The following is a 25316-nucleotide window of genomic DNA, read 5'->3' on the forward strand; positions in this document are numbered from 1 at the left end:
GGAAGGGGAAACAATAGGCTAAAAGGCAGTCTGGTGTTAAGTTTTGTGAAAGGGAAGATAATGCCCCGTGAGAAAGAGAAGAGAAAAAAGAAGGGTGACAGGGCAAGCTTTTGGGCCGTTTATAAGTTGTTTAACTTGTTTAATTAGAAAATAATGTTCTGAAATAAATTAAACCCCCACCTAAGTCACAATAAAATTTTTTAAAAAGAAAAGAAATCACACTCTTCTCTTGGTTTTTACCCAGTGCTCAATCATGCTTAGTTGGGTAATTTTTACAAATTGCTATTCATAACTGATTAGACTACACCAGTTATGATTATGTAAAATACATCCCATAATATTACTACCATTTGCCTCTCCATTACAGAAATTAGTTATAGCTTCCATTCTAGGTAGTTGTGATTGGATACTAGCAGAGTTTTTTCTGTAGTCTTTGTGGGTTAAAGATTTAAATTTGTCATGGGAACAAGCTTCTTGACTGACCAAGTATTAGCTAATTTCTGATAATAGAAAAGGAAACAGATTGACTGGAGGCTGTTATTTTCATTTCCTCATTCAGAGAAGAAGCATCGTGGAGAAGAAAGGCAGACACAACGCTTTGAACCTCTGCCACCATGGGCAACTGGGCTGTAAATGAAGGACTCTCTATCTTTGTCATTGTAAGTACCAATGAGTGGTGAATATCTGAAATTGTAAGGGGTTTGGGATTGGACTAAAGTACAAGAAAGTTTTGTTGTTCTTGTTCATTTGAGAAATGTTACAGAAATTTATTTACTCTGTGAACATCTGCTTGCAGAGTAAGTTAATTCTCTTCCAAATTTCTTAGTGAAAAGAATGTACTGAGGGAGTGGACTTCTCCTAGCTTATTTTTTCAGTTCCTATGAGGACCAAATTGTCCAGTATATCACAGAGGGAATAGGGAATTTTATGCTAGTGACTTTCAATTGTGAGTTGTTTCTAATTATTAGTGGAGAAAAATGCTCTGCTTTTACTTTATTCCAAATGAGAACAATGCAAGCTGTGCATGGAAAATTTAATGCCATCATTTCAGTGACTATACCAAAAAGAATTTTAGCTCACAAATTTGTTTTTTGAAAAAACCTCTTGTTTTTTTCTGAGATGTAAAAGTAATCCATATAATCTATATTAATAAACTATTTTTGTAAGAAAAATATTTTCTGTTCTTTTTCACAGAAAGACCAATTATTCTTTAAAGAATATTTGGTCTCAACAATCATCATCAAATTTGGAAAATAAAAATGTGATATCGGTGAAAATATTTTCAAAGAGCGAATGGGAACATAAAAGAAATACTAAAAACATTTTAAATTGAATTATTGAAGTCATTTATCATGATGGATATTAAAGATAGAAAGAAAGAACAGTACAAATAATATAAAACCCCAAAATATTTTGCCATCTTAATAAAGTACATGATATTGCAAACCAACATTCTAATGAAATATTGATTTCTCTTGAGTACTTAAAACTCTGAACTTGATATTTCGATTATCATATCAAGAGGAGATCATTTCTGAAGGTTAAGTTATAATTTTAGTTTCCATCACAATTTCCCCTAGGAAATTATTTCCTTCTAGATTATTCACTCATATAACTTAAAAGCGCAGATAGTTTGGAAAGCAAGAGAATGAAGAATGACAAGGTCAGGAAATGGAGAAGTCACTTTAGTACTTTCTTCTTTTTTAAAAAGTTGCATATTTCTGGTTCTTAACCTCTGCGGATTTTTAATAGCTGTAGAACACACTGAGTAAAGGTCACTATGGAACTGAGGGTAGAGAATTGAGAAGGAGTAGTCAATGCTTGGAATGGAAAGAACAGTCACTCCCTAAAAGGGGCTCTTTGTTCTCAAATTTCCTTCTCCGCATCCCTGACATTTATGCTAAATATATCCTTATCCAAAAGATCAGCAGAATTTATCCAACAGAACAGGACTTAACATTTTAGTTGGTAATACTCCTGCCAACTTCAGTGAGGTGCTCTATGATGGAAAGATGTGGTTGGCATCTGTAAGACCAGAGCGTAATGTCCTATTAGTGTTGGGAAGAGTAATGGTAATATTTGCAAGAGACACCTGTGATTATCTATCCATCTAAGGTTAACAATGAAAAAAGGAGAATAAGAAAAAGGGTGAGAGACTGAAAACAATTTTGTGTATCATCAAAAAGTGGTGTTTCACGGGGGAGGGGACGGGTGGGAACAGTGTGGAAAAGTTAATTACGAAGAAGTTTGTTTACACAGTGGTAGACAAGAGCTGATTATACCCATCTACTTTTGTCCAAGACTGGACTTGGGGAAGGTCTGACCCTGTCTAATTCCAACCTTGTATACAATTTACCTGTTGAAATGTAAAACCTTTATTGAACTATTTATGTTTCTGCAGCTGGTATGGCTGGGAATGAATGTCTTCCTCTTTGTCTGGTACTACCGGGTTTATGATATTCCAGATAAGTTCTTTTACACTCGGAAACTTCTTGGGGTAAGTATGAGTTCATCTCATGCAAGATTGGCTGGCTCATATTTTTTTCATCTGACATCACGGCGGTTTATGTTTCCTTTACATTTTAAAAAACTTAAAACCGATAAATACTCGACACCATGAGCCTCATTTCACCTTCTTAAGATTCCCTTAAAACTGTCCAGTGTAGAGCCAGAAAAAGTGGAGCAAAGGGTGCCAACACCATCCATCTCCTCACAAGAGCCATAATATCATTGCTTTGACTAGAGGAGAAATCTAACATGGACTCTGAATTGGAAAGCCAAACTGTAAGGAGCAATCTAGTGATAACACATGCGGAGTACATGGAACTTTCTGTAGTCCCTAAATCGTCCAATTACTACTATTATTTGTATGTATGCCAAACATTGCTCCTGGTGACTTGGTATGAAATTATCTTCAGAAAACAGTCTCTCCCTACAAATGTAGTCGTTGAGTAACTTTATGTAGGGCCATGTCTGTTGACTAGACCAGCAGAGTGGAAACTAAAAACCAAACTCATTGACACTAAATCAATTCCAACTCCGCAGCCATACAGTACAGAGTAGAACTGTACTTAGCGTTCTCAGCATTCTCAACTGCCAGGTCTCTTCACCATCACAAATGAAAACAATCATAATTGTTGCTGCTCCCCAAGAACATAATTTGTTACACCCTGCTTGTTCCATAAATTTATAAATTCATATTAATTATAATATGTGTTATAGATCACATTATGAATAATATTAATATATACTTGTATAATGTTATTGTTATCCATATTAACTTATTCATGTTGATTCTGAGAAGAAGGCCGTTCTTTTGTTCTCCTGTCCAAAATATGGCATTTCAAAGATAATAACTATTCAGACATTATAAAGAGAACTCTGATGCCAAATAAGCACTCTAATGCCAAAAAAATAACTTGCATACCACATTAACTTGAAGACTACTAAAATTAGTCTTTGTGCTAAGAAAACTTTCGATTAAATCTTTAAAAGCCCCAGTTATAATGTTGAGCTCCGCTTGATGATATGGATGCTGAAGTATTTATGGTAACATGAACTAATGCCTTTAATGTAATTTGAAACACATCTAAAAATAAGTTGAATTAATGGATGAATAGAGGATAGATACAGGGATAGATGTATGATAATGGAAGAATAGGGAGCAGCCAGCTTCTCAGGAGAGATATTGGTCGATGGAAGCTGTCTTCTTGGGAAAGTCTTTGAATGGGTATTTTAATTTTCTACATTAATATGGCAAGAAAGGTGAACTGAGTTTCAGTTAAGCCCTGATTCATGTCACCAGGAATATGTGAAGTAAATAGATGAGCCTATGGTGAAATCTGGGAAATGGGTAAACATACATTCATTGTAAAACTTTTGTAACATCTCTGTTTCAAAATTTTTATAATAAAAAAATGGAATGAAGGGAAAGAACCAGTTGGACATCAAAAAGAAGACTCCCGACAGGACTTAATGGGAAATTTTTGTTTCTGGGGGTCTTTCCTTTCTGAGTAACTTGAAGTTTCTAATGTATGGGCCCCATTTTGGGAATCCTGCGAAGGTTGGGATGCATTCTGTGCTCACAGGAGTCACTTTACTGTATAATCTGCTTCCTACAGTCTGCCCTGGCCCTGGCCAGGGCCCCTGCAGCCTGCCTGAATTTCAACTGCATGCTGATCCTGCTGCCGGTCTGTCGAAATCTGCTCTCCTTCCTCAGAGGCTCCAGTGCGGTAAGAAAAAACGTTCACTGAGTTCCTCATCTTTTCAAAGACCGTCAAGCTAAATGCCTTTTGTTAGGAAAAGCAAGCTAACCAACAGTTTGTGAGGATTTCACCTTCTGTATTATACGCGCAAGCCAACCCAAGCTTGATTATCTATTATCTCTGGAATTCCCTGGGATAGCCATTTAACCAGGGCCCCAAAGTTTAAAACAAAAACCAATTTATATCTCAGTCAGAGGCATGAGGAAAAAAAGTCTGAGGAAGTGCCTGGGTGGTGCAAATGATTAATTCAATTGGCTGCTAGCCAAAAGGATGGAGGTTCAAGCCTACCCAGAGGGACCTTGAAAGAAAAGCCTAGGAATCTGTTCCCACAAACAAGTCATTGCAAACCCTGTGGAGGCGTTTGCTCTGGCACACATGCTATCAGCACGAGTGAACATTAACACAGGGCAATTATTTATAATATATATTATATGGAAGGAGGGGCCTTCAAAAGGTTCATGGACAAATAGAATTTAAAATAATGTATTTTTTCCACAAACGTTTGAAACCTCTATCTATATAAAACACTCATGTGTACGTGTATGCATGCACACACATATTTATAAAAACAGAGCTTTGTTTATTTAAGGTTGGTAAGTAAAATTTGAGGTTTCCTTTCTTTTTAAAATTTTATTTAGAGAATTCTTTTTATATTCCTTAAGTCAGAGAAGATATATTTTGTGGGGAAAAATCTCAAGTAGATGGAAATGATGGACAATTGAGTCCCGTCATAATGGTTGTAGCTAAGAAGGCTTTGCTCCATGAAGTTAAGGAATGCCTCGCTTTCTAAGTTGTGGTTCCTTTCACCCTTAGGACAACCATTTCTTGAACTCTAAAATGTACTCTTCTAAAAGAAGGAAAGATTACGTAGACAGAATATTGGTGACCTATAAAATGATCTGTACCTATTTACTGGTATTATTATACAAAGATGAGGACAAAAAAAATCTATCTACAAGGAACTTGCAACCTATATGAATACTCCAATAAATATGATGCAAACCCAAATTGTATGAGTCTCACAAGACATTAGAAATAAGGAGCTACTAGGAATTAAAGAGGGGGTAATTATCTCAGGGGGCAGGCAATAAAGAAAAGTATCTTAAAGAAAAGGGCATAACAGATGTGCACATAAGCATCTGTATGCCCCTTTAAGACGGGTGACTGAGAGAGAAGAACTTTTGAGATATAGATAGGGGAAAGCACCCCAAACCAAGCTCAGTGCCATCCAGTCAAGGCTGACTCAGAGTGAGCCCCTGTAGGTTTCCACGACCAGTGGTTTATGGGAATAGAAAATCCAGTCTTTCTTCTGAGCAGCTGCTGCTGGTGGTTTTGAACAGCCGACATGCAGATCACAGCTCCATGCATAGCCACTACAACAACAGGGGTATTCGGGAAAGCATGGAGGTGGGAATTAGAGATCACTTATGGCAGAGAGCAGTGCGACATCTACTTGATAGGGGTGTAGGGATTGTAGGGGGCATACGTCTGAGGTGAGGCTGGAGAGGAGAGGCAGGGCTCTGCTGATAAATGAGCAATTTAAATGTGTAAGTTGCTAGCTATTAGTTAATTTGATAATCATAGTTTAATAGGGAGGAGAAAACATGTTTTCTATTCCTACTAAATTTACATTAATGCTTAAGAGACGTTTTTTCTTTGTGTGAATAGTAGAACTTTCAATTGACTGATAGATGATTGATGGTATACAACTAAGCTTTTCTTTTTATGACTTAACTCTGTACCAAATTCCATTAAACTTACTGCCAAAATTGAATTCTAAAAAGTAAATTTTAAACATCAAAATTAAGAGAAATAAGTCTACCCCCTTCACCAGAATAAACAAGACAAAACTCAAAACAACTATTACCAAATAATGTTGACAAACAATTTAAGATGCTCCAGAAACAATCACAGCTTTCCCCCCTGGAAAATACTGTGGCGAGATTCCTTACCATAGGCCATAGACTAACCCAGAGCGAAACAAAAACTAAATGCAGCACATAGTATTAGCAATAACACGGGTAACAAGAAATCTCTGAGCAATCTTCTGAACCTAAGAACCTACAGTAGCAAAGTTTCACTTGACTGAAAGTGTTCTTGATGAACCCATTCTAAAGTACCTGATATTTGTAAGTGATCAATAGTCACTTATTGATGGTGGTTTTTGTGTTTATTTTTTAAAATAATGAAATCTGCCTCTATCTCTCCATCACCCCTGCTTGAATACTTTCAACTTAGAAGAAGCAAACTGAGAAACAGCCGTGTTTTCACCAGGATGGCCCCTTTAGAAACTCTTGGTTCCCCATAAGCCCAAATTATACTGCTATCAGCTACCATTCTCGTGAACAGTATATGTGGTAATGGCAGCTGTTAGGCTTCCTGTGGTCTAGGGGGAAAATCTTCATCAGTTTCTTTAAAGGCAGGTGTGAGACGAGCTTACTCTTCAAATCAGAGAAGCTTGGTTCTATGACTAGACAAATCCTTTCTTTTTCCATTTGAGGAATACATATATATTTATAGGCAATATATATGTATAAAACTAGCAGCAAGCAAAATTCATTTATATACAGGATGTATCCCTCTTTTCCTTATTCCCAACTTGAAATGGGAACTTTGCAAATGAAATGGTTTCATCTTGGGGATTTAAATGCCTCAGTCTCCCAGCACTAATGCTGGAGAGCATAATGCTAGTGTTGCTGATTGCCATCCAGTTGGCATTGACTCATGGTTACATAATGTACAACAGAATGAACCATTGTCCATTTTTGTGGTGCATCATTTTCATGATCATGGGCATGCTTGAATTCATTCTTACCACCATTGTGTAATGCCTTCCAACTTCTCATCTTCTTACTTTTACTTCGTTTTACTCATTGCTATCAAGTCGATTACAACTCATAGCAACCCTATAAGGCTCAGTAGAACCACTCCTGTGGGTTTCCCAGGCTGCTGTGGAGTAACTGGTGGTTTTGAACGGTTGACCTTGTAGTTTTCATCCCAACACATAACCAATATGCCAACAGGGCTCCTGTAACGTAGTCTTAGCCAATATAAATGTTTGAGCAAGGCAAAAAACCCACAGTAGAAATGACAAGTATGTTGTAACTTCAAGAATTCGTTAGTAGGACACAGTATGAACAAAACCACAGAACTCTCACTGAGTTTGAGTGGTCTAAATCCTGTAGACTTTGCTTTTTAACCCTTGTGATTATGTGGATAAAGAAAACCCCAAGGTTTGCCCACTTCAGGAAAGGTAGGGATAAACGCTCTCTGCCTGTTCTGTTGAAGGAGATGGGGGGAAAAGTGGGACTGAAAATATAGAATTCCCTGAAAAAGCCTTAATAACCACAACTTGCCATTCAGAAATACATTTCTAACTGACCAGAAGTCCCTGTCTTAAAATCCTAAAGAAGAGGTAGGAAAAGTCTTCTCTCTAGCCTTATATTGTTTGGGAGTCAGAGACCTTTAACATGGTTTTATGTCTATGCACATAGACTCTTAGATATTCTGTCTCAACATTTTCTTGGCCAGAAAAAAAGAAGAGTAATGTAAATATGAGAATACTCAAGTATAAGTCAACTCAAAATTTTCAAAATAAGATTTTGAAAATTTCGGGTCAGCTTATACTCGAGTATAAATGGCAATTAATGTAGTCTGTCAATTAGTGAATTGTTGGTCAGCAGATATTTTTTGAGTGCAAACTACATGCTAAACTGTAGGGATATGCGGAGGGTGAAGAGTAAGGCATAAATAGGCCATGGATTCAAATAGCTTAGGGTCTTTTGTTGGGTACAGAGAATAAACACGTAATTGCAAAATGATTACCAGTATACAAATATAAGGTGATGTTCTCCATTAGGTTTAGACATTACTGTCAGCTTCTTAGACTGTGTTCTGTAGTTTGAAAGCTGTCTTTTGCAAGTTCTCCCAAATAGCACATATGTAGTTCAGATTCATTAACAGTATATGTGGTGAAGTAAGAACCCTGATGGCATAGGGGGCTACAAGTTGGGTTGTTAACAGCAAGTTCAGAAGTTTTAAACCCCCAACTGCTCCAAGGGAAAAAGATAAGGGTTTCTACTTCTCTGAAGAGTTACAATCGCAGAAACCCATACGGGCAGTCCTATCCCATCCTATAGGGTGGTTATGAGTTGAAATCTATTCAATGGCATTGAGTTTGAGTTTTAATATGTGATAAAACCAAGTGTACATAGCAAAAAACCTTTATATTTCTGCAATGTGAAACTCGATATAGCCCATTCTTTTTAGTTCCACTTCTCTTTTTAAATATTATTTCCCCCCTTCTCGTAGAGTTTTAATAGAGCCTAAAAATCTGCGAAGAAGACTCAGTAGTCTGGCTTGCACTTGAATATCAGTTTATTGAGATTCAGCAAGGGGAAGTAACCAAAATTTCTCTTTAAAAGACTATAACAGAAAATAAAGAGGTACTATAATGAGGAACCTATGGGTATGATGGTGGTTTGGGTAATTGGTAGTGACTTTCAGTAATTTAGAAGCAACTCAAAAGCACACAAATAGGATCTGAATTATTGAGACAATATTTACATATTCTTGGAAACCAATTATGTGTACGACTCGTGGTCCCTGTTTTATTTTCTATTTTTCATTCTTGACTATGCTAAAATGGATGATTGGTAACAAGAACATCTACTATTCCTTTTACAAAATGCATGTGTTTTATATTAAGTGCAAAAATTTTAAAACTATCAAAATAAAGTATTATTGAGTGCACCTTGTAGTTTCCAAACATATCTCTGCATTGTTCTGACATTCAATTTATTTTTTCCCTAAAGGTCTGTTGCTAAAGCTAATAATGGGGTCAATATCTCTTGTTTTATATTTTTGATGATTCATATTGATATTAATGATAAAATTAAGATGCGGAGACAATAGGAACCCTGACAAAAACCACATTATTTGTCTTCAAATTGAGCATCTGAACCAGTGTTGCTTCCCCCACTCCCTCTCCTAGCCAAAAATTTCAAAAGTATTCATCAGGAATTAGAAAAGAAATCAATATAGCAAGTAACATAAAAATGGGGGTAAATATGTCTTAGATTTAGCATGCATGATGTTGGCCCATTCTGGTGTACTTCTTCCAACTCATATTTGTTCATTCTTTTAACAGTCCATAGTGTAGTCATTATTCTTCACCAACACCACAATTCAAATGCATCCATTTTCCTTCAATCTTCCTCACTCATGGTACAGCTTTCCTATGCATCTGAGGGCACTGAAAGTACCCTAACTTGGAACAGCTACACTATCCTCAGTAATATGGATTGCAAAAGTGGAAGCATGATGGGCGCAAACATAGAAATGATTGGGAAGATGGTGCAGGACTGGGTAGTGTTTCTGCTGTGAATCAGACCTAGCTGGCCAACACTTAACAAAGACACATGTATGGTAATCATCTTCGATTCTAGGACAGTGAATGTGTAATCCATTATTCAAGTAAATAATGATTCAAAGATTTTTAAATGTACACAACACAGGAAGCCGAAGGAGCCCTGGTAGCAGCAATTAAGTGATTGACTGCTAACTGACAAGGGAGCAGTTCCATCTCATCAGATGCTCTGTGAGAGAAAACTGTGAAAATTAGCTTCCATAATGATTACAACCTTGGAAACCCTGTGGGGCTGTTGTACTCTCGTCTATAAGGTCACTGAGTCAGCATGGACTCCACAGTAACAGGTTTTGTTTTGTTTATTGGTTTTATAAGAAACTTCCCCTCTAACAATTTTCCACTGATCCGTGCACTAGACCTATGAGGGATGAACTATGATAAGTATATAGGAAAATGAAGACTGAGGAAATTGATCCATGTCGCACAACTCAACACAGGTATATCTCACAGCAAAAGTTGTTCTCTGAAATGTCACACGATATTGCTTTTGAACACTACTGATTCCCATTCTCAAATTCCGAGGATTCCAATGGTGTCATCATTCTGATAAAGACTTTGTTAGTTTTCTATTGTTATGTTAGAAATGGACACAAATCCCATGGATTTCAATGAGAACAACAACAACAATCGTTTGAGTTAATAAATGATAAATTCTATAGCTCCAGCATCCCATGGCTAGATTCTCCCTGCTTAGGGTATCACAAACCTGAGATCGACTTGTAGACTAGACTAAGTACTCATCTGAAATCGACTTCCAACTTCATTCTTGAAAAAGTAGCAATACACCTTCAACACTTGAAAACAACACAAAAGATGCAGGAGCACTATATAACAAAATAAGGATAATCATTCTTCACATGTACATAACTTATTTCAAAAAGGAAATCTTCTTTCTGAGAACCTGGTATGATGATACACAAGTCTCACCCTACACTTCCCTACCCACAGTTTTAAAGATCGCCTTCCAAATAAAGTACTTACATTTAAGTTTTTGTCTCGTGATTTTAGACATTTAGACTATATGTTTACATTTCTTTTACTGGGAAAGAGTGTGAACCTCAAGAACCTTTTATAAAAAAAACAACAATAGATTTTGATCCCAGCCGTTGTGAAAATTTCACCTTCGTTTTCTTATCTGTAAAATGAGAACAAGAATGTGTGTGTCGTTGCAGTAAATGAGATGATGGTTATAAGTAAACTTCCCTGCTCCCAGCAAGCCTCCAATAAAGCTTAATTCCTTTTTCTTTCTTTTTGTAATCTTCCCTTCTAGTCATCCTAGTTTCCCAGGTCTGCCATAACAAATATCACAATTTAGCTGACTTTAAAGAACAGACGTGTATTTTCTCACTGTCCTGGGGGCTAGAAATCAAAATTCACGGTGTAGATAGCAAGGAGAAGCTCTCTCTTTTCCTGATGTCTAGAGGAAGAGCCTTGTCTCTTTCAGTGTCTGTAGTACAAAGTACTGTCATCATCCTTGCTTACTGATCTTTTGCATCTTTCCGAGCCTCCGTTTTCTCATCTAGTAAACGAGGGAAATAATAGGACTTTGCAGGGTGCTTGTGAGACTTAAATGACGTGACACATATCAAATAGAGAATGCATTCGTGTTAACAATTACTCTCCCATTCTTTCTTCCCTTAATTCAAAGTGCTGCTCGACAAGAATTCGAAGGCAATTGGACAGGAACCTCACCTTTCATAAAATGGTAGCGTGGATGATTGCACTTCACACTGGTAAGTTGACTAAGGCATTGTAGATCGCAAGGAAATCTTGGAGCCTCTGTTCCTAAATGCTTCTTGTAGGTGGCCTGTCTTGATAAATAAAGCAGGTTGACTACGCAGCATATTTTTATTGAATTCAAAAGTCGTCAAAGTTTCTGCCATTCCAATACTAGGATATGGAAGTTTTAGGCCTTAACATGTTTCATCTTGAGAATATTCCTATCAAATTGAAACTAGGCCATGAGAAGAATCGTTTCCCTTCCATTGTGAGGATTCTATTTTTATATCAAATGATGTTTCTAAATTCACATGAAAGCATCTATTCATTTAATAAAAATGTTTGGTCCGTATATGGCTTGCATGAAACAACCTAACTGGCATCAAGTTAATTCCAACTCACAGTGACCCTGTAAGACAAGGCAGAGCTGCCCCTGTGAGTTTCTGAAACTGTAACTGCTTTTAGGTGTCGAAAGCCAGGGTCTTTCCTTCTTGTGGTAGCTGGTGGTTTTGAACTTCGGACCTTGTGGATTGTAGCCCAACTGATAACAACTACACCACTGGGGGCTCCTCTAGAGCCCATAAAATTAAAAAATCACTTATTAGAGGAAATATCTGTATAATTGTTGTTGCTGTTAATTATAATTATTGTTTTAATTTGGGGAGTAGTTGAACACTTGAAGTGTAAAGCAATAGAAGTAACTAGAAATTCAGAAAGAGAAAGAGACATGTAGTTAGGGAAGTGGGGACTCCTGAAAGTAGTTGAGTTTGAAACCTTCTAGCCACAGAGCTTGATGTATAGAGTGGGTATATTAGGGTGAAAGGAGGAGCTGTATCTGGGACCCTTATCAAATATCCATTAATTCACTTAATAAAGGATTGGATTGCTACACCATGGACATGCGCAGTGATGTCCCTAGAAGGCTTGAATTGTGTTTCCCTTCTTCTAACAGTGGAACATACAGACTGAGCTGAGGGAAATGAGATTGTCCAAGGAAAGTTTTGATAAAATGTTATTAGAAAAACACCATAATGCACTGGTTAAAAATCAAATGCCAAATTGCCTATGCTTGTATCCCAACTACTACTTTCTAGTTTATAGACTTTGGGAAAGGTTTTAAAGCAGCCTCAATCTCCTCCTTTATAAAATGAAGTGAGTCGGTTGTAGTTGTTAGATACCATAGTGACTCAATGTGGGAGATCGTAGAACTACCTACATAGGATTTTCTAGGCTGTCATCTCTTTAAAAAGCAAGTCAATCACAAGATCTTTCTCTACCCAATTAAAAAATCACTACTATAGAGTCGATTCTGACTCAGAGACCCTATAGGACAAAATGCTTCATTTTGTTTCTAACACGAACCATATTTACCGTCATTGGTTTATATTACCTTCTCTGAAGTTCATATCACAGTCAGGTGACACTGTGACTGGTGAATGGGTTGATCATAGGCATACAATACACCAGAGTCTTCTTGTTTACGTACGAAAGAGAGAGAGAGAGAAAGAAAGCATGCTTTAGCGCCCTCAGAGATCAAGACTACTTTGTAGAATCTTAGAACTTGGACCTTTAGAATCATGGACTTCATCATTTGTAAAAAAAAAAAAAAAACCAAAAGCAAACCTTCTCAGTTTTACCAATGAGGAAACCACAGCCAGAGTGGTCATGTGATTTGCACACAATCACCAGGGAGCTCTTCCTCATAGAATTGGCTTGACCCTCTGGTCGTGGATCCCTAGTTCTTAGTCATCACTGTGCTGGCTTCTGTGTACCTCTGACACATACCATTGTGTCCAACAGTACAGCAGAAAGCTGGCATACAGTAAAAGTGTACATACATTTTACCCTCTTTGTTTCTCTTCTCTACCCTCTTTAGCTATTCATACTATTGCACATCTATTTAATGTGGAGTGGTGTGTGAACGCCCGTGTCAACAATTCAGATCCTTATTCAATAGCACTCTCTGACATTGGAGATAAACCTGGTGAAACATATCTCAATTTTGCTCGCAAAAGAATCAAGGTAAGCTTTTCATTTGCTAATTCAGATGTTCCCTAAGCTGTTAAAACTAAAAGCTAGATGTCAGTGAGTAAAATGTTCCACTTTGAATAACAATAATTTGACTAAACGTCAGAGAGAAAGATTCTGCAGGTAATAAGGATGTAGGCAGAGAGAAAATGTCTCCCACATTCTCGATCTTGTGTATGGAGAATCCTAACACGTTCTCCAGGTCTTAAGCTTACCTGTGATAATATGTGTTCACAGAGTGTGGAGTAACAGTGTTCCTCAGCTCACCCAAGATGCTGTCCGCCAATCAAAGAAGGTCAGAAACACCAGTATAATAAAAAACAAAACAAAAAAAAAACTGAAGCAATCACTTCCTAGAGTAGGGGACTTTAAACCACGAGAAAGCCCAAGTTATCTCAGGAGAGTATTATAGACCCAGAATAAAACCATACGCAAGGTTAATTGGGGGTGGGGAATGGAGTGGAGACCCAATGCCCATCTGTAGACAATTGGCCATCCCCTCAAAAAGAGGTCACAGGGAAGAGCTGAGCCAGTCAGACTACAGTATAGCAATGATGAAACACACAACTTTCCTCTAGCTCATTGGTGCTTCCTTCACCCCACTATCATGACCAATATTCTACCCTACAAATCAGATAAGACCAGAGCATGCACACTGCTACAGATAAGAGCCCACAACACAGGGAATCCACGATAGATAAAGCCCTCAGGGCCAACGAGGAGAGTAGAGATACCAGGAGAATTATGGGAGGGTGGGGGGAGAAAGGGGAATCAAGCACAAGGATCAACTTAGAACCCCCCTGCCCAGGGTACGAATAACGGAAAAGTGGGTGAGGGGTGACGGAGGATGATGTAAGATATGGAAAAAATAATCTACATCTTATCAAAGGTTCGTGAGGGAGGGCGGATGGTGGAGGGATGGGGAGCTGATATCAGGGGCTCAAGTGGGAAGAGAATGCTTTGAAAATGATGATGGCGGCATATGTGCAAATGTGCTTGACACACTGGAAGAATGTATGGATTGTGATAAGAGACGTAAGAGCCCCCAATAAAAGCATTTTTAAAAGAACTAAACAAAAATAAAAAATAATAATAAAAGAGGGGCTTGTTAAAGAATTAAGGTTTGTGTTTAATAATCTTAAGGAAGAAAATATGAAGATGTTAGAAAAGTCCATGGGAAAACAGCCTTATTTTTCATTCCATTTCTTCATGAAGTTTTTGAAGCCTCTCTTATTTTACTACTCTGGTTTGGGCAAGGAATGGGGGGTGGGTGGAGTTCTGTGACTGAAGATATTAATTTTTTTTCTAGGCAACAGAAGGAATGGAGTAAATCTTTGACAGATAATAAAGTAGCACTCAAGCATAGTTTTGGAGTGATTTCATTTAGTCTTAATCCAGCATGATTGCAATGTGACCTCCTCTGATGTTAGTGTTCGGTGACCTTGGTTATGTTATATAGGGATCTCCGAGTGCTAAATGGTAGTGTACCAGAGCAGCCAGCAGCTCACACTTGTTGGGGATACTGTTGTTCTTTCCTACTTAGAACATCTTCCTGGTGGACTGTATCTGCTAATATTTGTTCCTTGAAAAGCATAGTGCATTGTGAGTAACTGAGAAGTTCTCCAAGAGCAACAATCCATACATCCAGAGGCAAACATTTCTTTCCTTTCACCTCAAGAAGATGTTGAAGTTGTCTATACTCAGAGAAAAAAGCTCCACATTATCTTTATGTGTTCAAGGACTCAGGGGAGTTAAATCACATCCGTATACACCAACCCCCAAACATTTTCCGTTGCATTTAGAAAAGATTACAAGGGGAAAATCTTATTTTTAGAAAGAATATTATCCTCTGAGTTATATGAGAAAATCTTGCCTTGACTAATTGTGGGCAGAATTGAACTAAACAACAAGCAAAATAGCACAACTTTTTTCTACAATATCTTGGATTTTTTCTTTTATATATTTTCATTGTTTGCACAATAATATAAAAAGGTGGCAGTGTGAACATTCCTATGGGTCACTTTTACTTTCTGTGTCCCCTTCCCCTTTTCGGTATGTTTTTGCTTTCAATGGTCTGTACTTGTGTTCCTTCCTCCAAGGACTGTCCTGAGACTCTTAGTGTCAAAAATTCAGAATTCTGAAAGAGTCTGAATAGTTAGCTCTCCTTAGATCGATGAATGCAGCCCATGACAGCCAAAATCCGTTACCTGGAGTCTGGACAAACTCTGAGGTGTGACTTACCCTCTGGAGTTCCCTTACGAGATCAAGCCTAAGTTACCCTCTATGCGACTGCTTGAAGTCATACCTTATTTGATGTTTTCCTCTTTCCCATCTCGGTCTCTATTCACATACCATTTTCCTTAAAGCACACCCTTTTCTAAATCAGTTGTCCATGAATACGCTCCACGTGGACTGCTTTTGGGAAACTCCACCTACGCTGTTGCATATGTCCATAGCGCATGCCCTCTGAATGACACTAGAAAGGCAATGTGATCCTTACTTCCAAATCAAAATAAGAGTGAACTTCTGACAATTTTAGAGTAGTTTATGCTCAACGCATTTCCTTCATTTGTTGTGGAAACTCACAGGGACAGTTCTACTCTGTTCTGTAGGGTGACTGTGAGTCAACAATGACTTGATGGCAGTGAATTTGGGGGCACAGATGGCTACACATTGAGGCAAAATACAAAAGCAGTGAATTGAATGTACCAGTCGCTCTGCAGGAGAAAGAAGAAAATGCATGCTACTGTAAAGATTGAAAGTCTTGGGAACCCAGAGGAGCATTCTAATTGTCCTATAGGGTTGCTTTGAGTCAGAATCAGTTCCATGGCAATGAGTTTGCTTTTTTGGTTTGATGACATCTCAAACATGTAAGCATTAAAAAATAAACAATTCAGAAATATCAATTTCAATATATATGGTGAAATTGATTACATATGTATTTAAGATTATCCAACGGGGACATGAGAATACTCCTTACCCTATGTGCTAGATATTTTATAAATAGACAGCCCTGCATATAAATTATGTATGTATGTGTTTATATCTTCTAGAACCCTGAAGGAGGTCTGTACGTGGCTGTGACTCTACTGGCAGGAATCACTGGAGTTGTCATCACACTCTGTCTCATATTAATTATCACCTCCTCTACCAAAACTATCCGAAGATCTTACTTTGAAGTGTTTTGGTACACACACCATCTCTTTGTGATCTTCTTCATTGGTCTTGCCATTCATGGAGCTCAGTGAGTGTTTAAATTCCAAGGCCAAGTACTTTTCAACTTTTAGTTTCTACATGTGATGCTGGGTTAGAGGCACAATGATCCTCTTACTTGTACGTTGTCAACCTGATGGCCAAGGTAATATAAGGGGGCAGGGCAGTGGAGGTCAGCCCAATGGGACATTTTCGGCAATACTTCAGCTTCTTGCAGTTAATTCCTATTCACAGTGCTGCTATTTATAGAAAGTGTGAAAACTAAACCAAAATCTAAGTAGGACTGTCTCCTGTGACTTTCCAAATTAAGCACATTAATGATGAATCTGTTGAAGGCATTTCCTGTAGTTCAATGAGTTTGACTTAGGCCAGCAATCACTTATTTCTTGCTTACTGAATATGGGAGTTACTCTCTGGCACTGTGGGGAATGCTTGGGGAAAAAAACCTACATGAGTATTACCTTCAAATATTCTATTATAATAAAGACAACATCGAATCTTTTTCAGCATCTGTCCTATGCCAGACTCTGTGCTAATCCTCAAAATATATACATGTTCTTACTACTCCCATTTTACAGACAAGGACCACAAAATGAAACTCATTGCTATTGAACTGATTCCATTACAAAGTCTCAAAGACTTTCAAAGGCTGTAAATCTTTATGAAAGCAGACTGAAACTTATTTCTCCCCCTATGAGGCAGCAGTTGGGCTTGAACTACAAACCTTTCAATTAGCAACTGAATATTTTTAACCACTGTGCTACTAGGACTCCTCCAGACAAGGAAACCCCAAAACCAAACCATTGTCATCAAGTCAATTCAGACTCAAAGGGACCCATCAGACACAGTTGAACTGCTTTTGTCCTTAATACTTCCAAGCCTGTAAATATTTATAGGATCAGACAGTTCATTGTTGATGGTGGGTTTGTACTTTGGTCCTTGTGGTTAGCAGCCTAACTTACAAACCACTATGCCACAAAGTTCCTTACAGACAAGGAAACTGTGTAGACAATTAGCCAGTTGGTAAGTGACATGGTAGGTTTGGAGTCCAAAGGGTCTAAGGCAGGCTTCTATAAATGCTCTGATAGGACACACAGCACCCAGGTGTGTGGGTAAGAGAGTGCCTTAATAGGAGTCCTGTTTAATATAAAGTTACGCTTTATATTGTTTTATATTAGCTGATTGATCACACGCAGACAGAAATAGGCCTGGGGAAGTTCCCTACTGGGTGTGGGCTAAGGGTTGAGGAAGTAGCTGCTCAGAGCTCAATAATTCTCATAGCCACGAGTCAAGTTGCCCTAGAGGAGGCCATGACCTGGGGTGAAAAGGGGAAGTGTGGGGAGAGACAACATTAGGCAAGCACCAGTGTGCTTTCTTGATCAGCTTGCTGATTCGGGTTCTTTTAGAATGATGATAATCTTTCTAAACATAATTTAAAAAACCCAAATAGACAAATACCTTGTGAATTCCTTAAGGCAAGTGAGTGTCTTTAAAAGGGATTTAAGATGCCCTAGTTGCACTGTGGGTTAAGCATTGGACTGACTGCTAACGGCAAAGTTGGTGGTTTCAATTCACAAGCTATGCTTTAGGAGAAGGGTGAGGCTGCCTACGCTTAGAAAGATTTCAATCTCAGAAACCTTAGGGAGCAACTATAGTCTATCCTTTAGGGTGACTCTGAGTTGGAGTTGACTTGATGACAGTGGGTTTTAAGTGGAATTTACCCATGATCCCAGCTATTTCAGAAAATTCTAGAAAATAAAAAAAATGTCTTCCCCTCTCTAGCTTAGTAATAGTATTACTTTGTGTTTGAATAGTTTCACAGAAAAGTATTGTCCATTGGAGTAGGCAAAGGAGGTAAAGTCTAAATTTGAATTAGTTTCTAGGTTTTTTAATTCCTCATCCTAACATTGAGAAATGAAGGCAATAGTGAGATCATTTCCTTTTCATGTGAACTTGAGCATTACGAACTTGAATAGCTATCATTTGTTGAATTTGATTTGACAATCAATCCTGGTGGGTTACATGTTGGACTGTTAACTGTAAGGTCAACAGTTTGAACCAAGCAGCCACTCCATGAGAGAAAGTTAATGCTGTCTTATCTCAAAAAGATTCAGAAACCTGAGGAGCAGTTCCACTCTGTCCTATAAGGCTTCTGTGAGTTGGAATCAATTCAATGGCAGCGAGTAGGTTTTTGTGTCTGCCGTTAAAAAAAATCATGCATTTAATTACTAAGATAAATCTTGGGTTACACTTATTTTATAAAAGAAGAAACAGGTTAAAAATTTTAATTTTAAAAGGTTAAGTAACTTGTCCAAGGCTACCTAACTAGTAAGTGAATTTGAACTAAAGATTCTGATCCAGAATCTTTCCACCAAATCATTCTCCTCCAAGTGTCTTTGTTTCTCTAAACTTTGATGTTCCCATATGTAAAATGCAACTAGTAATACTTGCCTTTTAAGCTTATTATGAAGGTTAGATGAGATAATTTTTATATAGTGCTTTGTGTTGACTTGGCAAATAATAAGTGATCAGTTCATTCCACTGAGTCCATTAAAGCACTTATTGACCCTCTATAGATCTTGTGAGACCATAAATCTTTATGGGAGCAGAGCTTGAACTCTGACCTTGCATTTAGTAGCCCAATACTTATCCCATAATAATGCCAGGACTCCCTCAGGGATATAAAGGGATGATTAATATCTGGCATTAAAACATTAACAAAATATTCTAAATACCGTGATATATTGTAGATCTCCAAAACAAAATGTACAAAGAGACTTCAGTGCTCCTTTTTAATTATTTATTGTGAAGACACTGTCATTTATGTTCTTTGTGGTCAGGGACATGACTTCTTTGACTTTTTTTGCCATTTCCTACTCCCCACTAAACACACTAGTGCTTTCTAACTTAATAGTTGCTCAGTTGATATTTATTGAATTGAGCAACTGGGCTCTGGGCACTTCAGGAGACATCTCATCAATACCATGAGCACTTCATATTCCCCCTGAAGCTAATTATTAAGTGGGTTTTGACTTTTGGCTTAACCTAGACAATTTTTGTACCCAAGTAATGCAAGTCTGCTAAATCTGAGGGCTACTAAGCATCATAGGGTTTATGCTAAGCCTTAGTGCTACGTGTATGGGTGTATACTTCTCAATGATGTCTAGTGGGTTTGAAATGTTGACCTTGAGGTTAGTAGTCAAACTGATAACAAAATGTCGGCTAAACCCATATTACTGATATCTCAGTCATGTCACTAGCACTCCAGCAACCTACATTAACTAAAAAAAAATCTCACTGTCATCAAGTCAATTTTGACTCCTAGCAACCCTGTAAGACAGAGTAGAATTACCCCACTGGGTTTCCAAAGATAAATCTTTACAAGATCAGAGAATCTCCTCTTTTCACCTTGTGGGTTTGAACTGCTAACCTTCAGTTAATAGCCCAGTGAGGAACCCTGTACACCATCAGGGGTCCTTCCACTTACTCCATTAGAGTATTTAAAATGTGCCCAGAACCTTCAAATACAAAGAACTTAATTTCTTCCTTGGATTTATCATTGTTCTCCAGACGAATTGTACGTGGACAGACAAATGAGAGTTTGAAAGAGCACAACCCACACATATGTTATCGAAATATTTCAGACTGGGGGAAAATAAAGGAATGCCCAGTCCCGCAATTCTCTGGGAACCCTCCCATGGTAGGTATCATTGGTACTGTTGCTATTATAGTGTTATTATGGAAAATTTTCAACCCGTTTCTAAGAAACATGTCCCAATATCATCAAGTAGCGCATTACAAATACTATACAACTGCTCAAAAATTAAAAGCATCAACTTTTCTTTTTCTTTGTTCTACTTTATTGACAAAGAAGATCTGCATTTTGTCTGTAATCAATGTGCCAATAGAACACTTGGAAAATGCAGTGTTTTCAAAAGCCAAGTTTGGGTCCATTGATTTCCTTCTGCATGTGTAATGGTAATATCAGTTAATTATTTCCAGTGAAACTCGTAGGGATTCCATTCATTTATAGGGACCTAGGGACCTTCAGATGCCCCAAAGTAAGACTTTTCATACAGCGTTCAGAACTGTGAAGGAAATTGATGAGGAGGCACCTAGAGCTGCCACTGAGCTTCATCAGGACATGTCTATGAGCTATAAAGGAAGCTCTACAGCCAGGTTTAAGCCATCATCCATGACACTACAGAGAAAAATGGCAGTCTCGCAGTGATGATGAAGGGAAAGCTTGTTGAATTCTTCTTCTGAGGAGAGTTCTGAAGGGGTTTTCTTGGTGTATACTCAATTGTTGTGATCTGTAAAGTGAGAAGCAGACCCAGTATACTGCATTCTTTTTATCTCCACTCGGCAGGCAGTATCATTTATTGCTTGCACCCTGGGTTATGCTAACCACAAGGTCAGCAGCTGGAAAACACCAGCTGCTCTGCAGAAGAAAGATGAAGCTTTCTACTACCATAGTGATTGACAGTTGGGGAAACCCACAAAGGATAGTTCTACTCTTTTCCTGTAGGATTACTATGAGTCAACCTAACAATTAGCAGCTGAGCATTTAACTATTTATATGACCACAACTCATGTACTTAGGGTTGCCATGAATTGGAAATGACTCGAGGACACTTTAAAACAACAATTCCTAGTACAGGAGTATTCTTCTAGATACAGCATGGTGTCTGAGGACTCGAAAGCTTTAAGTATCGTTGCCCATCAAGGAAAGCCACCACACACATTAATGAACCATCCTACTAAGTGCTGGTGTTATATCAATAGAAAAAGGAAAAGAGAAACTATTTTCAGTCTTCCTATGGACTGGGGGAAAGAAGACACATTTCTTCAATAACAGCTGAAATCAGAATACCTTAACAGACATCTCCTTCAACGGAGTGTATGGGTTTCTCAGACTATTAGAGGCCACGTCCAAGCATTGGCTTCATTGAATGAGACCCAATAGTGGTCTCCAGGAGGATATATATGGATAGTGGGAGACTTTAAAAAACTTGCCACATGAAAATGAAGGCCAGCAACATAAAAGTCCTGAGGCAAATGTTCTTCATTTTTGCCTGGAGATGTAAAACATTTAGGTTCTCCCAATTTTCTACAGTAAATTTCTGAGGGGGAACATAGAACAGATCATAGTAAGACTATGGAAGGCATGTCCTGATTTAATTTTTTAAATCTGTTCTGAGAAATAATCAACTTTTAAAATAACATTCTATTGGCTTCTAAAACTTTTGGGTTCTTTAGGTATTAAATTATGAACTTAATTGATTGAGTACCAAGATGAATTTTTGTCCTATATGGTTTTATATAGCTAAAATATTACAAAATATTGACAACATTTTTAAATACTGTGTATTTGGCAAAAGGAAATGTTGATAAATCTGAAAATCTTTCTGTTTTTTTTCCCTCTCAACAAATGCACTGCAAAGTTTCGAGAACTTACCAGTTGGAGAAACAGCTAAATTCTTGCACAAAATTTTTGAACCTTTCAAGAGTTTAAGCTTTCAAGAGAAAGCGTTTGCAATATTGCATTAAAATATGGTGTTGCTGAAATTCCGTCTTTTCTAGAAATGTTTATTCTGAAACCATCCTTGTTCTGTTGTAGGGTTATAGCAACAACTGTATTTCAACACAGAAAGGAAAACCCATCCTTGTGGGTAGTTCCTCTTGGGAAAGTTTCATACTGTAAATATAGTTCCCCAATGTGACCGAGGAGAAAATTCAATTTTATAGGCTCAAAATTTTACTTTAATTTAAGATTACTGCCCATGTGTCATGTGTTCTATTGCAGAAGAAATTTGCAAATCTAATTTCAAAAATTGAAGCAAATCTACATACTGTAGATTCATTGGTTGTTTATTTATTTGTCTCTAGGAATATTTTCTTTATTAGCTGCCATACCCTACCACACTTTTTCATTTTTGCTCTGATTCCAGACTTGGAAATGGATAGTTGGTCCCATGTTCCTGTATCTTTGTGAGAGGTTGGTCCGGTTTTGGCGATCTCAACAGAAGGTGGTCATCACCAAGGTATGGATTGGTGTAGGAATTGCTAACAGTATCTAATTAAAACATGGACTCAAGTGTTCTATATCATTGACTACATGTCTTTTGAACCAATTTTTTTAAATTAAATATATAGCAGAGCCAGACCTAAAGTTTATTTCAAGGGCGTTGCTTGAGAGTCAACTGGTTATTTAAGACCTTATAACTAGGGAAACTTGAAGTTATGGTTTTCTGTTCAAAGAGAATTTAAGTACATTTGTGTGCATGAAGGTATGTGTACATGTGTGTATGCAGTGGAGAAGCATAGAGATAATATGTGGTTAGTTAAGAGTGGGTGGGTAGACAAAAAAAAGAATGAGTTCAAAAAGATGATGATTCAATCTTAACATATTAAGATTTTGCAAAACTTTGAGGACCAAGTGAATGCCTGGTTGAAGTTAAGAATATTTCCTACATCCTTTTTCCTTGACATTTTCCTGTGCCTGAGAGTTGAAGTGCCCCAAATCTGAAGCTTCTTAGTAACTAAGTTATATCTCAAACTGGGTCTCCGAACGCCAATTTTCAAATGTTTATATCTACTCTGCTATCACACTTTTTACCACAGAATAAATAAGCGTGCAAGTAAATAAACATAAATAGAAATTCCTTCTTATAGTTTCAAGAAATACCAGGGAGGATTATTTATGCCAAAGACAATTTAATTCCATTCACCTTAGTTCAAAATATAGTTACCAAAATCTTATTCTGGATTTTTTTTTATAACACATACACATTTTTCCTGTCCAGCAGGGTAGTTCTCTCTGGCCATCTATGGAGAGGCACAGTAGTTTACCCAACTGGAATAGGAAGTCTTGAAATGTAGAAAGCCACAACAGTTCTCTTTTTATGGTATTTATATTGTGTTCTAAGAGACATTTTACACATCAGCAAAATGAGTTGCCGCAAAATCCCCCTGACTAGTCTACAAAAGACTAACCCAGAAAAGTATTTCCTTTAAAAAAATTCCCAAGACAATTGTTTTACTGTGAAGAAAATAATCATTTTCTCATATAAGCAAATATAAGAAATAAGGTGTTATCTAAAAGCTTTCCAGTGAGCATATTACCTAGCAGTACTTTTTATTTAGGTAATCCTATTTGTGATTATGGTAACAAACTTGTAATAGGGTAAAAATTGTTTCTAAGATACAAAAGCATAATATATGCTGCCCACGTCCATGGAGTACATTTTAAGGCTTAGCTACAGTGTATAGGGTTTCTGAGGCTGCAAATCTGTACAGGATCAGATAACCTCATCTGTCTCCAATGAAGTGGTTGGTAGGTTTGAACTGCCAACCTCGTGGCCGTCCAATGGTTACTCTAGAGTTCCACAAGGACTCCAGTAAATATAATAGTCAACATAAATTTTCATTTTTGTTTTAAACTGAGGCTTTACAACTGCTTTGTTTAGAGCAAAAATGGGAGTTTATTATGGCTTTTTAATAAAGTATATATTTAAATAATAATTTCTGGAGATATGGGAAGTTTATATTACAAAGATTCCCAAATTCTTTTACTGCCTATATTATTTTGTTGTTGTTGTTTTCTTTGATTTCTTTAGATCTGTCCCCATTTAGACATATAAAATTTCTTTAGGGAATATTAGGAATTATCAGAGAACAGATTATTATTTTCTATATTACAATAAAAATTCTTGAATATAACTTATTTTTAATTATATAGTTATTCACCAGTTGATGGGCCTTTTGAATGTTTTCCTCTTTTTTGTGTGCTATTGTGAATAAGCTGTTATGACTACTCATTCCATGGAGACAATAAATATCAATGAGATGGTATACTCCCCAGGAAAGAAGAAATGTAGACCCAAAGCAAGGAATCAGACAGATTCAAGATGTGATTCAGGACAAAGATAAACCAACATGGTTAGGCTTTGTTTGGGTTCTCCTTCTGCCCAGCTGCTAAGTCCTGCACTTATCCCCTAAAGCCTGAGGAAAGAGTTCAGCAGGAAATTATAATTATTTTTCTATTTTTGAGCACTTTACTTAAAAAGAAAAGGGAAAAAATCTTCAATAGGCTCATTCTGAGACAAAAAATTTAATGCAGAAAAATTATTGGGGTCATGATCTCAAGAAACGAACCTAGAGAGGGGAGAGAGAGAGAGAGAGAGAGAGAGAGAGAGAGAGAGAGAGAGAGAGAGAGAGAGAGAGAGAGAGAGATTGAGAAAGCAGGTTCCTAGTGTTTATAGGGCCTTTCTCTGGTGGAGGGAGGCAGTAAAGGAGTGAGAAATCATTTTAATAAATGTTGGCAAGCATTTCCAGAACTGATAATTGGGGAGAAAGAGATGCTGGCCCTCAATGTGGTTGGAACTGCAACCTTAGCTATTCCTGTGAGGAGTGCTGTATTGGAAGGGCCCCTCAGAGTTCCCCCAAGTTGCGGAGATGAGACCAAGTCTCTGTACCCCTTTATCAGTCATCCACTGAGCAGTGGCGTCCGTGGATGGCGGTTCTAAGTAAACGCTAGATGTGCTAGAGGGACTGTTATATTACCTGAAAAAGAGACCTGGGCATGACATCTTAGTTTAGCCTTCCGATATGTATGAACCCAGAAAAGACAAATATTTGGGAAATGTGTAGTTTCCAAGGAC

The 25316-nt window shown here is 37.6% G+C and overlaps 1 protein-coding gene across 1 annotated transcript in view; it reads left to right on the top strand.

Moving 5' to 3' along the window:
• The first annotated feature begins 567 nt into the window (after positions 1-567).
• CYBB (cytochrome b-245 beta chain) overlaps positions 568-25316 on the top strand; it is a 40307-nt gene continuing 15558 nt past the window's right edge. Inside the window, exons 1-8 of the mRNA XM_075538704.1 lie at positions 568-659; positions 2402-2497; positions 4122-4232; positions 11342-11426; positions 13289-13434; positions 16494-16684; positions 20224-20353; positions 22605-22697. Of these exons, the coding sequence (XP_075394819.1) occupies positions 615-659; positions 2402-2497; positions 4122-4232; positions 11342-11426; positions 13289-13434; positions 16494-16684; positions 20224-20353; positions 22605-22697 (897 nt within the window). The 5' untranslated portion in view covers positions 568-614. The remainder of the gene's footprint in view (positions 660-2401; positions 2498-4121; positions 4233-11341; positions 11427-13288; positions 13435-16493; positions 16685-20223; positions 20354-22604; positions 22698-25316) is intronic.

The sequence above is a fragment of the Tenrec ecaudatus genome, chromosome X, assembly GCF_050624435.1.
Source record: "Tenrec ecaudatus isolate mTenEca1 chromosome X, mTenEca1.hap1, whole genome shotgun sequence".
In the NCBI taxonomy this organism is placed as follows: Eukaryota; Metazoa; Chordata; class Mammalia; order Afrosoricida; family Tenrecidae; genus Tenrec; species Tenrec ecaudatus.